Source organism: Nerophis lumbriciformis, linkage group LG15, assembly GCF_033978685.3.
Source record: "Nerophis lumbriciformis linkage group LG15, RoL_Nlum_v2.1, whole genome shotgun sequence".
Lineage (NCBI taxonomy): Eukaryota > Metazoa > Chordata > Actinopteri > Syngnathiformes > Syngnathidae > Nerophis > Nerophis lumbriciformis.
In genome coordinates this window covers 35,168,496-35,184,721 of record NC_084562.2, presented here as the reverse complement: position 1 = coordinate 35,184,721, position 16,226 = coordinate 35,168,496, and the positions used below count along the sequence as shown (strand labels likewise).

At 44.6% G+C, this 16,226-nt stretch overlaps 1 protein-coding gene across 1 annotated transcript in view; it reads left to right on the top strand.

Moving 5' to 3' along the window:
• The window catches only part of LOC133616067 (cadherin-related family member 5-like), a 103,507-nt gene that overhangs the window by 67,935 nt on the left and 19,346 nt on the right, over positions 1–16,226 (top strand). Inside the window, exons 11-13 of the mRNA XM_061975111.1 lie at positions 10,059–10,172; positions 10,247–10,313; positions 12,376–12,521. Of these exons, the coding sequence (XP_061831095.1) occupies positions 10,059–10,172; positions 10,247–10,313; positions 12,376–12,521 (327 nt within the window). The remainder of the gene's footprint in view (positions 1–10,058; positions 10,173–10,246; positions 10,314–12,375; positions 12,522–16,226) is intronic.

Below are 16,226 nucleotides of genomic sequence, written 5' to 3'. Positions count from 1 at the left end.
AACAAATGCCGCCCATATACAGTACAGGTCAAAAGTTTGGACACACCTTCTCTTTTCTTTATTTTCATGACTATTGTATTGTATTTTATTGCATGACTATTGTAGATTGTCACTGAAGGCATCAAAACTATGACACCTGTGAAGTGAAAACCCTTTCAGGTGACTACCTCTTGAAGCTCATCGAGAGAATGCCAAGAGTGTGCAAAGCAGTAATCAGAGCAAAGGGTGGTTATTTTGAAGAAACTAGAATATAAAACATGTTTTCAGTTATTTCACCTTTTTTTTGTTAAGTACATAACTCCACATGTGTTCATTCATAGTTTTGATGCTTTCAGTGACAATCTACAATGTAAATACCGTATTTTCCGCACTATAAGGCGCACCGGATTATTAGCCGCACCTTCAATGAATGGCATATTTCAAAACTTTGTCCACCTATAAGCCGCCCCGGACTATAAGCCGCGCCTACGCTGCGCTAAAGGGAATGTCAAAAAAACAGTCAGATAGGTCAGTCAAACTTTAATAATATATTAAAAACCAGCGTTCTAACAACTCTGTCCCAAAATGTACGCAAATGTGCAATCACAAACATAGTAAAATTCAAAATAGTGCAGAGCAATAGCAACATAATGTTGCTCGAACGTTAATGTCACAACACACAAAATAAACATAGCGCTCACCTTCTGAAGTTATTCTTCATTCGTAAATCCTTCGAATTCTTCGTCTTCGGTGTCCGAATTGAAAAGTTGGGCAAATGTGGGATCCAAAATGGCCGGTTCCGTCTCGTCGAAGTCATCGGAGTCAGTGTCACTGTTGTTCAGCAGTTCTGTGAATCCTGCCTTCCGGAAAGCTCGGACCACAGTTGTGACCGAAATATCTGCCCAGGCATTTACGATCCACTGGCAGATGTTGGCGTATGTCGTCCGGCGCTGTCTGCCTGTCTTAGTGAAGGTGTGTTCGCCTTCGGTCATCCATTGTTCCCACGCCGTTCGCAGTCGTGATTTGAATGCCCTGTTGACACCAATATCCAGCGGTTGGAGTTCTTTGGTTAATCCACCCGGAATGACGGCGAGTGTTGTATTTGTGTGCTTCACTTGTTTTTTGACACCATCTGTGATGTGGGCGCGCATAGAGTCGTATATCAACATGGACGGAGCTGTGTGAAAAAAGCCACCCGGCCTCTTCGCGTAAACTTCCCTTAACCACTCGCTCATCTTTTCTTCATCCATCCATCCCTTCGAGTTAGCTTTTATGATGACGCCGGCTGGAAAGGTCTCTTTTGGCAAGGTCTTCCTTTTGAATATCACCATGGGTGGAAGTTTCAGGCCATTAGCATGGCAAGCTAGAACCACAGTGAAGGACGACTTCTCATTCCCTGTGGTGCGAATATTCACCGTACGTGCTCCCGTTGTATCCACAGTGCGGTTCACAGGAATATCAGTTGCTGTGAAATAGTAATCCGTGTGCGGATGGAGAGATTGCGTCTTTTCATGAACCGGATCCTTGTCGCTTAGTAGGAGCCATTTTGTGGTCTTTACAGATGTAAACAGGAAATGAAACGTACGGTAATATCCGCGCGCTTTTTCTTCTTCTACGCGGGCGGGTGGTTGCTTACAGTAGAAGAAGAAGCGCTTCCTGTTCTATGGGGGCGGGTGCTTACCTTGGCGGTTGCTTGCGTAGAAGAAGAAGCGCTTCCTGTTCTACCGGGAAAAAAGATGGCGGCTGTTTACCGTAGTTACGAGACCGAAACTTTATGAAAATGAATCTTAATATTAATCCATATATAAAGCGCACCGGGTTAAAAGCCGCACTGTCAGCTTTTGAGTAAATTTGTGGTTTTTAGGTGCGGCTAATGGTGCGGAAAATACGGTAGTCATGAAAATAAAGAAAACACTTTGAATGATAAGGTGTGTTCAAACTTTTGGCCTGTACTGTATGTTTGCTCAATCGTGGCATATATTGGAAGAAAAAAAACACGTATGCATATCAGTTTGCGTTACAGCTGAGGAAGCATATTATTAGTCGTGTTATTAGCCCAAACATTTTGGCTTTTTCTTCTCTTCTTTTGCTCTCTTGTTTTTGTTTTTTTACATACAGTATTTTTTGGGATATTCTATGAACCAGCGTCCACTGCAGGGGACATTTATACTATTTTTTTTTTCTGAAATGTGTAACTCTGACAAAAGAAGTAAACCAACTAAAAAAATGTCCCCTGCAGAGGACGCTAATTAGGTGACACCTCTGTTGTTTTTTTACATGCTGCAGTATTTTTTGGAATATTCTATGAACCAGCGTCCACTGCAGTGGACATTTATACTATTTTTTTTCCTGAAATGTGTAACTCTGACAAAAGAAGTAAACCAACTAAAAAAATGTCCCCTGCAGAGGACGCTAATTAGGTGACACCTCTGTCGGTGCAGTGACCATGTTTCCCAGTACAGCGGTATCTCCGCTGTCATTAGTAAATCCTTTTCAAAGGTCCGATGAAGACTGAACCTTATGAAAACCGAAGCAAACTTTTCCATAAGAACTCAATCAATCAATCAATGTTTATTTATATAGCCCTAAATCACAAGTGTCTCAAAGGGCTGCACAAGCCACAACGACATCTTCGGTACAGAGCCCACATAAGGGCAAGGAAAAACTCACCCCAGTGGGACGTCAATGTGAATGACTATGAGAAACCTTGGAGAGGACCCCCCCGGGTCAGCAGCGCAGAGATGTTCCCAACCGATGCACAAGCGAGCGGTCCACCCCGGGTCCCGACTCTGGACAGCCAGCACTTCATCCATGGCCACCGGACCTGTGTGTCTCCCCCTCCACAAGGGAGAGGAGGGAGCAGAGGAGAAAGGAAAATAAACGGCAGATCAACTGGTCTAAAAAAGGGGGTCTATTTAAAGGCTAGAGCAGGGGTCACCAACGCGGTGCCCGCGGGCACCAGGTCGCCCGTAAGGACCAGATGAGTAGCCCGCTGTCCTGTTCTAAAATGAGCTCAAATAGCAGCACTTACCAGTGAGCTGCCTCTATTTTTTTTTTAAATGTTATTTATTTACTAGCAAGCTGGTCTCGCTTTGCTCGACATTTTTAATTCTAAGAGAAACAAAACTCAAATAGAATGTGAAAATCCAAGAAAATATTTTAAAGACTTGGTCTTCACTTGTTTAAATAAATTCATTTATTTTTTTACTTTGCTTCTTACAACTTTCAGAAAGACAATTTTAGAGAAAAAATACAACCTTAAAAATGATTTTAGGATTTTTAAACACAAACCTTTTTACTTTTGAAATTCCTTCCTCTTCTTTCCTGACAATTTAAATCAATGTTCAAGTAAATTTTTTTTTTTTTATTGTAAAGAATAATAAATACATTTTAATTTAATTCTTAATTTTAGCTTCTGTTTTTTCGACGAAGAATATTTGTGAAATATTTCTTCAAACTTATTATGATTAAAATTCAAAAAAATTATTCTGGCAAATCCAGAAAATCTGTAGAATTAAATTTAAATCTTATTTCAAAGTCTTTTGAATTTCTTTTAAAATTTTTGTTCTGGAAAATCTAGAAGAAATAATGATTTGTCTTTGTTAGAAATATAGCTTTGTCCAATTAGTTATATATTCTAACAAAGTGCAGATTGGATTTAAAACATGTCATCAAAATTCTAAAATTAATCTTAATCAGGAAAAATAACTAATGATGTTCCATAAATTATTTTTTTAATTTTTTCAAAAAGATTCGAATAAGCAGAAACATAACCAACATAAATCATGCCATGATCCGGGTAACGGATCATGACATAACCCCCCCCTTAAGGGACGGATCCCAGACGTCCCAAACAAGAATCCCCTCCCCTACAAAAAAACCCCCAGAAAGTCAAAAGTCACGGGAGGGTGGAGGGAGGACTTGGTGGTGGGCCGCCAGGCCATGTGTCCCCGAAGCCACCGGGGACAAGTCAGGTGGCGGCGGCGGGTAGATTGTCGCCGCAATCGTCGAGGCGGGCGACCTCGGAACGGCCATGTCTGTGGCCGTTGAGGAGGCGGACGAGACTGGCGCCAGAACCTCAGCAGTCTTTGAGTCCTGTACCAAAGTCTGGGGCGTCGCTGCTGTTGGCGCCAAAGGCGTCCATGAAAAGTCCAGAAACGACAAGGTGGGCGGCGCCGTGGTGCGGCCCGCCGGACACGAGGAGGTGGGCGGCGCCGAGGTGCGGCCCGCCGGACACGAGGTGGGTACGTCGTAGGCGAGGCAGGCGCAGGAAGCGTCGTCGCCGTGGTAACAGGAGGCGCCGTCGCCGTGGAAGCAGGAGGCGCCGTCGCCGTGGAAGCAGGAGGCGCCGTCGCCGTGGAAGCAGGAGGCGCCGTCGCCGTGGAAGCAGGAGGCGCCGTCGCCGTGGAAGCAGGAGGCGCCGTCGCCGTGGAAGCAGGAGGCGCCGTCGCCGTGGAAGCAGGAGGCGCCGTCGCCGTGGAAGCAGGAGGCGCCGTCACCGTGGAAGCAGGAGGCGCCGTCACCATGGAAGCAGGAGGCGCCGTCGGCGTGGGCGGAGCAGGAGGCGCCGTCGGCGTGGGCGGAGCAGGAGGCGCCGTCGGCGTGGGCGGAGCAGGCGGCTCGTCTGTCGGTGTGGGCGGAGCCAGAGGCGGAGCAGGCGGCTCGTCTGTCGGCGTGGGCGGAGCCAGAGGCGGAGCAGGCGGCTCGTCTGTCGGCGTGGGCGGAGCCAGAGGCGGAGCAGGCGGCTCGTCTGTCGGCGTGGGCGGAGCCAGAGGCGGAGCAGGCGGCTCGTCTGTCGGCGTGGGCGGAGCAGGCGGCTCGTCTGTCGGCGTGGGCGGAGCAGGCGGCTCGTCTGTCAGCGTGGGCGGAGCCAGAGGCGGAGCAGGCGGCTTGTCTGTCGGCGTGGGCGGAGCCAGAGGCGGAGCAGACGGCTCGTCTGTCGGCGTGGGCGGAGCCAGAGGCGGAGCAGGCGGCTCGTCTGTCAGCGTGGGCGGAGCCAGAGGCGGAGCAGGCGGCTCCTCTGTCGGCGTGGGCGGAGCAGGCGGCTCGTCTGTCGGCGTGGGCGGAGCCAGAGGCGGAGCAGGCGGCTCGTCTGTCGGCGTGGGCGGAGCCAGAGGCGGAGCAGGCGGCTCGTCTGTCGGCGTGGGCGGAGCCAGAGGCGGAGCAGGCGGCTCGTCTGTCGGCGTGGGCGGAGCCAGAGGCGGAGCCAGAGGCGGAGCAGGCGGCTCGTCTGTCGGCGTGGGCGGAGCAGGCGGCTCGTCTGTCGGCGTGGGCGGAGCAGGCGGCTCGTCTGTCGGCGTGGGCGGAGCCAGAGGCGTAGCAGGCGGCTCGTCTGTCGGCGTGGGCGGAGCCAAGGACGAATCAGGCAACGGAGTCTCTGTGGGTGGTGGATGTCTCAGCTGGACTGCTGGGTTGGCCGTAGGGGGAATCATCACCTGCAGTGCGGAGAGTATACTTCCCATCTGTTTCTCCAATGCATCAAGGCGGGCATCTTGGTGCTCCGCCATGGCGTTGACGCAAGCCCCAAGAACGCCAAACTGTTCCTCCTGTTGTCCAAGTTGTTTGGACTGTTGGTGTAATGCCCTTTTTACTGGGTCGGTCTCTGCGGGGTCTCTTGTGCTTTGCAGCGCTGGAGTAGGAGGTGGAGAGGATGGCGTTTGCAGGACCACCAGGGTTGATGGTGGCGTCAGAGTGGCAGGCATCCGGGCTGTCGGCGTGGGAGGAGAAAGAGGAGTGGGCGGAGTGTTCTCTGCTGATTGGGATTGTTCCTCCAGTTGCAGTTCAATAAGTACCTTGCGGTACCACTCATGCACCCAAGCCGGACTGTATTCTTCAAGGTTTTTCCCAGAAGATGACTGGGCTGGAACAGGAAGTGGAGAAGACCGAGCAGCATGTGGTACAGCAGACAGAGGAGACGGAGCATGAAGTGGGGCCGAAGCAGACAGCCCCCCGCTGGAGAAGAGGCAGGCAGCATCCTCAGTGGAATGAGGTCTGCTTGCCCCGCTGACACGCTACCAGCACTGGCCCCCCCCTCAGGAAGCAGATTCCAGATGCTAGATGGAGCTGGTGGGGGGAGCGCTTGTTCGGCAGGAGCAGAGGGTACGGGCGGGTGGGCTCTAGGAAGCCTGGAAGCTGGCCTTGTGCGTGTGCGCCGCTAGCGCCTCTCTGGACAGTTGCCAGCAGGTGGTGTCTGAGGGGAGGAGAAGCCGCAAGGGAAGAGCCTGGCAGACAATGTTGAGGGCAAAGTGTCCGTGTTGTACCCCCTCTGCGCCTGCGCTGAGCTAGCCCGCTGCCGGAGCCTTCGCGTACCAGGTGGGGTGGACGACGTCCGGGTGGCTTGAGAGTGGGGGAGGAAACGGGTCTCTGCTTCCGTGAATTTAGCCATTAGCTGCCCCCATGCTACCATGGCGTCGGCCGGAAGATCTTCTTCGGACAGCTCGGCTTCGTCCTCGTATTGCCACGGCTGGATGTCCGCTTGGAGTTCCAGGAGGATCTCTTGTTTGTCCGTGTTGGACAGGAACACTTCGTCTGGCTGGGTCAATCTGTTACGTCTTGGACGCATGGTTGTGGTTGTCGTGTTCCTTCCAAGGCAGGAGACAAGTAGGAGCGGAGTGCAGGTAAGATTTTAAGTATATTTAATAAATAAAAGGCAGGACAAAAATACAAAAACAGAGGACGCTAGCAAGCGTGGAGCTAAACAAAAAAAACAAAATGTCACCAAGGGTGATAAACAAGGAATGCTAGCTTGCACAAACTTACTATGAGGAGAAAACCAGGGGAAACGTAAATGTTGCGTAGAGCAAACATTGACCCAGCACTTACTGCTGGGTGACAGGAAACTATAAAGGGGAGTGATTAGCCAAAACACCTGGTGGAAACACTAATTGCAAAACTAAGACAGGTGAGGAGAATCAGTGCCCATGGAAACCAAGAATAAACAGGGAAAGAGTGTGCACCCAGGAAACAGACTAAAGCAGAAACATAACCAACATAAATCATGCCATGATCCGGGTAACGGATCATGACAGCTAGTTTTTCTCTTCTTTTTTTCGGTTGAATTTTGAATTTTAAAGAGTCGAAATTGAAGATAAACTATGTTTCAAAATTTAATTTCCATTTTTTTCCTGTTTTCCCCTCTTTTATAAAAATGTTAGTGGCTAGCTAGTTAAAATGGGATATTGTGATTTCACAAGACTGTCTTAGAAGTGATCATTTGAAAATGTTCAATTTGAAAAATGTGCACTTAGAGAAAATATAAAAATAAAGTGTTGCATATTGATATTTATCTGTTCCTATATATATTTATTGTGAGAAATCATAAAGATGATCAGTGTTTCCACAAAGATAAATATAATTAATTATTAATAATAACATTTAAACAGTTAAAGGTAAATTGAGCAAATTGGCTATTTCTGGCAATTTATTTAAGTGTGTATCAAACTGGTAGCCCTTCGCATTAATCAGTACCCAAGAAGTAGCTCTTGGTTTCAAAAAGCTTGGTGACCACAAATGTACAAATGAGTTTTAAGATGGGACTTAAATGCTTCTACTGAGGTAGCATCTCTAACTGTTACTGGGAGGGCATTCCATAGTACTGGAGCCCCAATAGAAAACGCTCTATAGCCCGCAGACTTTTTGGGGGCTCTGGGAATCACTAATAAGCCGGAGTTCTTTGAACGCAGATTTCTTGTCGGGACATATAGTACAATACAATCGGCAAGATAGGTTGGAGCTAGACCGTGTAGTATTTTATACGTAAGTAGTAAAACCTTAAAGTCACATCTTAAGTGCACAGGAAGCCAGTGCAGGTAAACCAGTATAGGCGTAATATGATCAAACTTTCTTGTTCTTGTCAAAAGTCTAGCAGCCGCATTTTGTTCCAACTGTAATCTTTTTTTATCATCATTTAAATTCAATTAATCCGTCAAGGACACCCAAAAATATGAGCACAAAACACTTTTCAAAAAGAATACTTATACAGGTAAAAGCCAGTAAATTAGAATATTTTGAAAAACTTGATTTATTTCAGTAATTGCATTCAAAAGGTGTAACTTGTACATTATATTTATTCATTGCACACAGACTGATGCATTCAAATGTTTATTTCATTTAATTTTGATGATTTGAAGTGGCAACAAATGAAAATCCAAAATTCCGTGCGTCACAAAATTAGAATATTACTTAAGGCTAATACAAAAAAGGGATTTTTAGAAATGTTGGCCAACTGAAAAGTATGAAAATGAAAAATATGAGCATGTACAATACTCAATACTTGGTTGGAGCTCCTTTTGCCTCAATTACTGCGTTAATGCGGCGTGGCATGGAGTCGATGAGTTTCTGGCACTGCTCAGGTGTTATGAGAGCCCAGGTTGCTCTGATAGTGGCCTTCAACTCTTCTGCGTTTTTGGGTCTGGCATTCTGCATCTTCCTTTTCACAATACCCCACAGATTTTCTATGGGGCTAAGGTCAGGGGAGTTGGCGGGCCAATTTAGAACAGAAATACCATGGTCCGTAAACCAGGCACGGGTAGATTTTGCGCTGTGTGCAGGCGCCAAGTCCTGTTGGAACTTGAAATCTCCATCTCCATAGAGCAGGTCAGCAGCAGGAAGCATGAAGTGCTCTAAAACTTGCTGGTAGACGGCTGCGTTGACCCTGGATCTCAGGAAACAGAGTGGACCGACACCAGCAGATGACATGGCACCCCAAACCATCACCCAACCATGCAAATTTTGCATTTCCTTTGGAAATCGAGGTCCCAGAGTCTGGAGGAAGACAGGAGAGGCACAGGATCCACGTTGCCTGAAGTCTAGTGTAAAGTTTCCACCATCAGTGATGGTTTGACTTGGCGCCTGCACACAGCGCAAAATCTACCCGTGCCTGGTTTACGGACCATGGTATTTCTGTTCTAAATTGGCCAGCCAACTCCTTTGACCTTAGTCCCATAGAAAATCTGTGGGGTATTGTGAAAAGGAAGATGCAGAATGCCAGACCCAAAAACGCAGAAGAGTTGAAGGCCACTATCAGAGCAACCTGGGCTCTCATAACACCTGAGCAGTGCCAGAAACTCATCGACTCCATGCCACGCCGCATTAACGCAGTAATTGAGGCAAAAGGAGCTCCAACCAAGTATTGAGTATTGTACATGCTCATATTTTTAATTTTCATACTTTTCAGTTGGCCAACATTTCTAAAAATCCCTTTTTTGTATTAGCCTTAAGTAATATTCTAATTTTGTGACACACGGAATTTTGGATTTTCATTTGTTGCCACTTCAAATCATCAGAATTAAATGAAATAAACATTTGAATGCATCAGTCTGTGTGCAATGAATAAATATAATGTACAAGTTACACCTGTTGAATGCAATTACTGAAATAAATCAAGTTTTTCAAAATATTCTAATTTACTGGCTTTTACCTGTAGTTGTACATGCAGAAAATCATGTGAAATACATGGAAATGACGAATTAAATGGATAATCACTTACTAGTGAAGACTCTTGTTGGCGTAGATAGTGATGAGTCGAGAGCAGTGATTTTCAAACTGTAGTACGTGGGCTTCATCTAGTGGTACGCCAAATAATCACCTAAGTACAGTGTTTTATTCAAACATTCAGACGGTGTTACTGTTCAAACTCTGTGTAATGTTACAGTGGCCACAAATATTAAATATACTTGTGAAATAAAGCCTCAGCCTTGTTTTTAAAGAATACTTAGACCTACTACGATACTGTGTTTGAATGTTGGTTATTAGAGTGGCACTTGGAAGAGCCAAGATTTTTCTGAGGTGGCACTTGGTGAAACATGTTTGAGAACCACGGGCGTAGAGAGAGTAGAGAAGGAAAAGGGAAAGCCACACGGATGCCACCTTTGCACTTTTCTACGATTTCCTTAAAAAAAAATGGCACTCGCTACTTTTTTGACCCGATGGTGGCTTATCTTGCAGTCGTACTCAGTAAAAAAAGCACAGAGATTGAGTCACCGACGTGCAATTCTTTGAGTGGGCATTTGATTCCATTGACTATATTTTGCTGTGTGATCATTTCTGTGACTCTTATTTGATGTTGTTCTGTGTTCCAGGGTGTGAATCCGGATGTCAAATATGAGGTGCAGTACAGCAGCTACGTCAACGTGACCTCAGATGGTTTTGTGATCCTAAAGAGGGTTGTGAAGACCGAGTCCTTTGCATTGCAGGTGAGCAGCACGCTCGGCTCACGGGAACAGCAAACATTGATGTTTCTCAGCTGTAAATGCAATATTGTTGTCAGCTCAGAGCGGTGGACTCCACAACGGGAGAGGTTGGCACAACAGCACTTTCTGTTCAAGTCATACCAGGTAGGAATACTGTTGTTTTATTTTCTTCATAGTAATAGCAATAACACTGCACTGGTGTAAAATACAGTATAGTAAATATCAGAGGTGTGGACTCGAGTCACATGACTTGGACTCGAGTCAGACTCGAGTCATGAATTTGATGACTTTAGACTCGACTTGACAAAATGTAAAAAGACTTGCAACTCGACTTAGACTTTAACATCAATGACTTGTGACTTCACTTGGACTTGAGCCTTTTGAATTGACATGACTTGACATGACTTGCTACTTTCCCCAAAACCCAAAGATGAAAAAGTTATTCGGGAGCGCCCCGTATTTTTCATTGTGTACTTGTCTATCAGCGTTGCGTGTGTCAGCTGGTGTGCTCTCAGTACAACAGCCAATCAAATTAGATCTACTTTGTTTTCATCACACAGCATTCATCCAATCAAATTGCAGGAAGAAGACATGTCCAAACCACACGCCAGTGAACAAAAAATGATACCTAAAATAATTTTGTTTGGGTATAAAAATTACGAGGTGGTCAACACAAAACGGTTTGCAGTATGCAACACATGCGGTTCGAAAATTACTGATGGAGAGGCAACAACTTCCAACTTCGTCCGGCATTTGAAGTTGCACAAAGAACGGTAAGTTTTGAATGTAAGATAACGTTTATTGGCTCAGTAACGTGACTTTTATTTGCAGTGTAGTTAAATCAGTGAGGCTGTAAACTCACTGCTAACGTTATAACGTTATTGCATAAACGGGAATCTGTTGCAGTTCACTACCTTATTCATACTTTTTGTTCAGTGATTTTTTTTAAGCAGGGTTACGTTAGTCAATATATCACACGTAACGTTAGACGGCGGTCAGCAGCACCGCGTATTTTAGCCACCTAAAAAAAGACAAAAATAGTAAAATAAAGGTCAGTTAAAATGTATACTATATTATGAATATGTGTACCGTTTTAGCTAGCTTTCTGACATACTGTTGGTTGTTTACCTCAGTGGTCCCCAACCACCGGGCCGCGGCCCGGTACTGGTCCGTGGATCGATTGATATCGGGCCACACAAGAATTTTTTCTTTTTTTTTTTCTTTTTTTAATTAAATCAACATAAAAAACACAAGATACACTTACAAGTAGTGCACCAACCCAAAACAACTCTCTCCCCCCTTTTGTTCTGGGCATTGAACATGAAGACTCTTCCTTCACTGTTCCGAGTGGCCATGAGAGTCTTGGCAGTGCCTGCCTCCAGTGCTCCAGTGGAGCGAGTTTTCAGCCATGGTGGCATCATACTACGCCCCCATCGTGCACAAATGACTGACAGACTCTTGCCTAATTTGGTCTTTTGCAAATGCAATGCAGCATAGGGCCCTGACATATAAAAAGTACAACTTTTTTGTTATGTTCACGTATATGTCATGTTTTTTCAATGTTAACACTTTTGTACAAATAAGTACATTTGCACTTTATTTTTCAATGTGTTTGTTCTGTAAAGGAATGAGTTAATGTTTAAAATGACTGGTTAATAGTGCTATTATAAAGTGCAATGTCAGCAAAATTTTCTTTCCTGCAATTTAAAATGCACTTGTTTTAATAAATAAATACAGCGTTTGAAAAGCATCCACAATCTGTGTTAATATATTAGTCTGTGGTTAAAAGGACTTGAAAGGACTTGAAACTCAAAATGCAGGACTTAGGACTTGACTTGAGACTTTCCAGTCTTGACTTTGGACTTGACTCAGGGCTTGCCTGTCTTGACTCGGGACTTGACTCGGACTTGAGGGCAAAGACTTGAGACTTACTTGTGACTTGCAAAACAATGACTTGGTCCCACCTCTGGTAAATATAAGTAGTTGTCGACCTACACACTCACACTGTTTAGAGAAAATGATTAATTTAATAGTAAAATACAATATGCCGACAAAATCTGCCGACCAAGTATGTCGATGTCGACAAAAGCGGGCGCTTTTAGTAATGCGTTCGGTCGTCTTTATTGAAAAAACGAAAGTTTTTTAAAGTACTTTTAAAGACTTTCTGTTCATGTAATGTTTACTCCTGGCTTGATCCTCTCTGCAGCTGACGCCATACCGTCCCCTTCAAATGTTGGCTACCGTGCGGGTGACATGGCGCTCCTCGGGCTGGTCATGGCAGCTCTGCTGGTCCTCTGCCTCATTGTGATTGGCTTCTTGATCTCCCGCTTGTGGAAGGACAACATATGTGAGGTCAGTTGTTGTGTGCCAAGTACTGACATTATTTGGAAACGCGCAACACTACATGTATTTGTCAGGTCAAACAGCAAATTATAATAATTCCACTCTAACAGACAGCCATGGTTCAGTTCATTTCCATGTGTATCATTTATTACCTCCTCCAGGATTTAGATTTAGATAGGATTTGATTTCAGGCATGATCCTGATACCCACGCCCGGCCCTAACCAATCTGGCGCCCTAGGCAAGATTTTAGGTGGCGCCCCTCCCCACATCGGCAGTGAAGTGTATATACTCACAAGAACCCGAATAGCTTTGTCTTTGACCTTTTTTTTTTACTTACAACTACCGTATTTTCCGCACTATAAGGCGCACCGGATTATTAGCCGCACCTTCTATGAATTACATATTTCATAATTTTGTCCACTAATAAGCCGCCCCGGACTATAAGCCGCGCCTACGCTGCGCTAAAGTGAATGTCAAAAAAACGCTGCGCTAAAGTAAATGTCAAAAAAACAGTCAGATAGTTCAGTCAAACTTTAATAATATATTGAAAACCAGCGTTCTAACAACTCTGTCCCAAAATGTACGCAAATGTGCAATCACAAACATAGTAAAATTCAAAATGGTGTAGAGCAAAAGCAACATAATGTTGCTCGAACGTTAATGTCACAACACACAAAATAAACATAGCGCTCACCTTCTGAAGTTATTCTTCATTCGTAAATCCTTCGAATTCTTCGTCTTCGGTGTCCGAATTGAAAAGTTGCGCAAGCGTGGGATCCAAAAATGGCCGGCTCCGTCTCGTCGAAGTCATCGGATTCAGTGTCGCTGTTGTTGTGCAGCAGTTCTGTGAATCCTGCCTTCCGGAAAGCTCGGACCACAGTTGTGACCGAAATATCTGCCCAGGCATTTACGATCCACTGGCAAATGTTGGCGTATGTCGTCCGGCGCTGTCTGCCCGTCTTAGTGAAGGTGTGTTCGCCTTCGGAGCTGTGTGAAAAAAGCCACCCGGCCTCTTCGCGTAAACTTCCCTTAACCACTCGCTCATCTTTTCTTCATCCATCCATCCCTTCGAGTTAGCTTTTATGATGACGCCGGCTGGAAAGGTCTCTTTTGGCAAGGTCTTCCTTTTGAATATCACCATGGGTGGAAGTTAGCATGGCAAGCTAGAACCACAGTGAAGGATGACTTCTCATTCCCTGTGGTGCGAATATTCACCGTACGTGCTCCCGTTCCACAGTGCGGTTCACAGGAATATCAGTTGCTGTGAAATACGGTAGTAATCCGTGTGCGGATGGAGAGATTGCGTCTTTTTATGAACCGGATCCTTGTCGCTTTGTAGGAGCCATTTTGTGGTCTTTACAGATGTAAACAGGAAATGAAACGTACGGTGATATCCGCGCGTTTTTTCTTCTTCTTCCGGGGGCGGGTAGAAGAAGAAGCGCTTCCTGTTCTATGGGGGCGGGTGCTTTCCTTGGCGGTTGCTTGCGTAGAAGAAGAAGCGCTTCCTGTTCTACCGGGAAAAAAGATGGCGGCTGTTTACCGAAGTTGCGAGATCGAAACTTTATGAAAATGAATCGTAATAAAGCGCACCGGGTTATAAGGCGCACTGTCAGCTTTTGAGAAAAATTGTGGTTTTTAGGTGCGCCTTATAGTGCGGAAAATACGGTATACCTAATATATAAAGGGGTGGAAAAGTGACTATTACCTGCAGGGCAAACATTAGCTAACCAGAAGGCAATAACAATGTAAACAAAAAACACCTGCTTAAAAGATCTAATACAAACATTTATATGCACGTACAACACTTAGAACTTTTAGCATATCAGTATGTGAATTAAATTATGGAATGGATTAAGTAAAGAAGTTAAAAATTGTACTGATATGATCCAGTTTAAGAGGTTGTTCAAAATAATAGTGCTTACAGAGTACAAATAAGAAGAATTATGAGAAATACTTTCAACCTTATTGAAAATAAGATATTCTTCATCTCAGTATGTTAATAATGACTGAATTAATTAATTAATTACATATTACAAAACTGTTGTATACTAATTCATAGATGTTATTTTATTATATAAAAAGGTCAGTAAATGATTCTATATATTTGTAAACGCTTTGAAGTGGGAAAGGGGTAGGATTAAATAAGCTTTGCTTCTTCCTATTCCTTTTCGGGCATGATGTAAAATGAAATGATATGTAATTATTGTAACAAATAATATTTCTATTAAATAGGCTTTACTTTGCATTTTAATTAACGTGGGATTATTTTTTGTATTTAGAAATAATAGTAACAACTTTTCTTTTTTTTTTTTTCTCCAACATTTGTGGCACTGGCGTGGCGCCCCCTGATGGACGGCGCCCTTAGCATTTGCCTATACGGCCTATGCCACGGGCCGGCCCTGCTGATACCAATAATTTACTCCCAGTACCAAAATGTATATCGATACTTTTCCAAATAAAGGGAACTACGAAAAATTTCAATATTGGCTTTTTTCTAACCAAAAATCTTACAATACATTAAACACTCACAGTCAAAGAACACGTCACTTCCTGTCAATGAGAACGGACGCAAAGAAAAAGGCTGCGCTTCTGCTACCGGAGTTTTTGTTAAGTCTGAAGATTTTGACCACTGATTTGCGATCACAGCCCCAGGAGAGTCATCTGGCATCTTTTACCTGATTTTGGTCAGTTGAGAGGCACTGATACGCTGAAATAAGGCGAGTTGGAAGAGCCGTTAGTGTTATGATCCGCTGCCCGGATCATATATTTTGTTTACGTTTTCAAGATACTTGTGTTTTTGGTTAGTTTTGGACTCCTTGAGTGCCTGTTTTGTACACCTGAGTTTGTTGCCATGGCTGCTTATTATTTTCACCTGCCGCGTTTGTTCCCGACACGCACCTGTTTGTCATCACTGACATTATTATTTAAGCCTGTCCTCCCTGTCATTCGTTCTGGCTTCGTAGTTTGTTTTCGTGCAACAGTTGACGACTTTTGTTCCGGCTCTGTACCTGTTAGCTTCCATGCTAAATTCCTTTGTTTTTTACCTTCTAGCTCCCATGCTAGCTCTTTTAGTTTTTGCCTTATGTGCTATGAGCACCCTTTTTCTTTGTTCCAGTATAATTTAGTCCGGTAAATAAATCATTTATTTTACCTTCACGCTGTGTCCGAAGTCCGTTGCATCCTGGGAGAACGAAACCCCGCATCACCATGCGCCCCGGTCGTCACAGTAGACTAAATTATACTGGAACAAAGAAAAAGGGTGCTCATAGCACATAAGGCAAAAACTAAAAGAGCTAGCATGGGAGCTAGAAGGTAAAAAAACAAAGGAATTTAGCATGGAAGCTAACAGGTACAGAGCCGGAACAAAAGTCGTCAACTGTTGCACGAAAACAAACTACGAAGCCAGAACGAATGACAGGGAGGACAGGCTTAAATAATAATGTCAGGTGCGTGTCGGGAACAAATGCGGCAGGTGAAAATAATAAGCAGCCATGGCAACAAACTCAGGTGTACAAAACAGGCACTCAAGGAGTCCAAAACTAACCAAAAACACAAGTATCTTGAAAACGTAAACAAAATATATGATCCGGGCAGCGGATCATAACAGTTAGCCTCAAGCCAACGGCGCCTTACCGCAATTCAAAGCGGTTGCCTTGCAACCAAAAGCTACGGCGAGTTTACAGCTGTTTTAAAGTGCTTCCGACGTCGCAGAG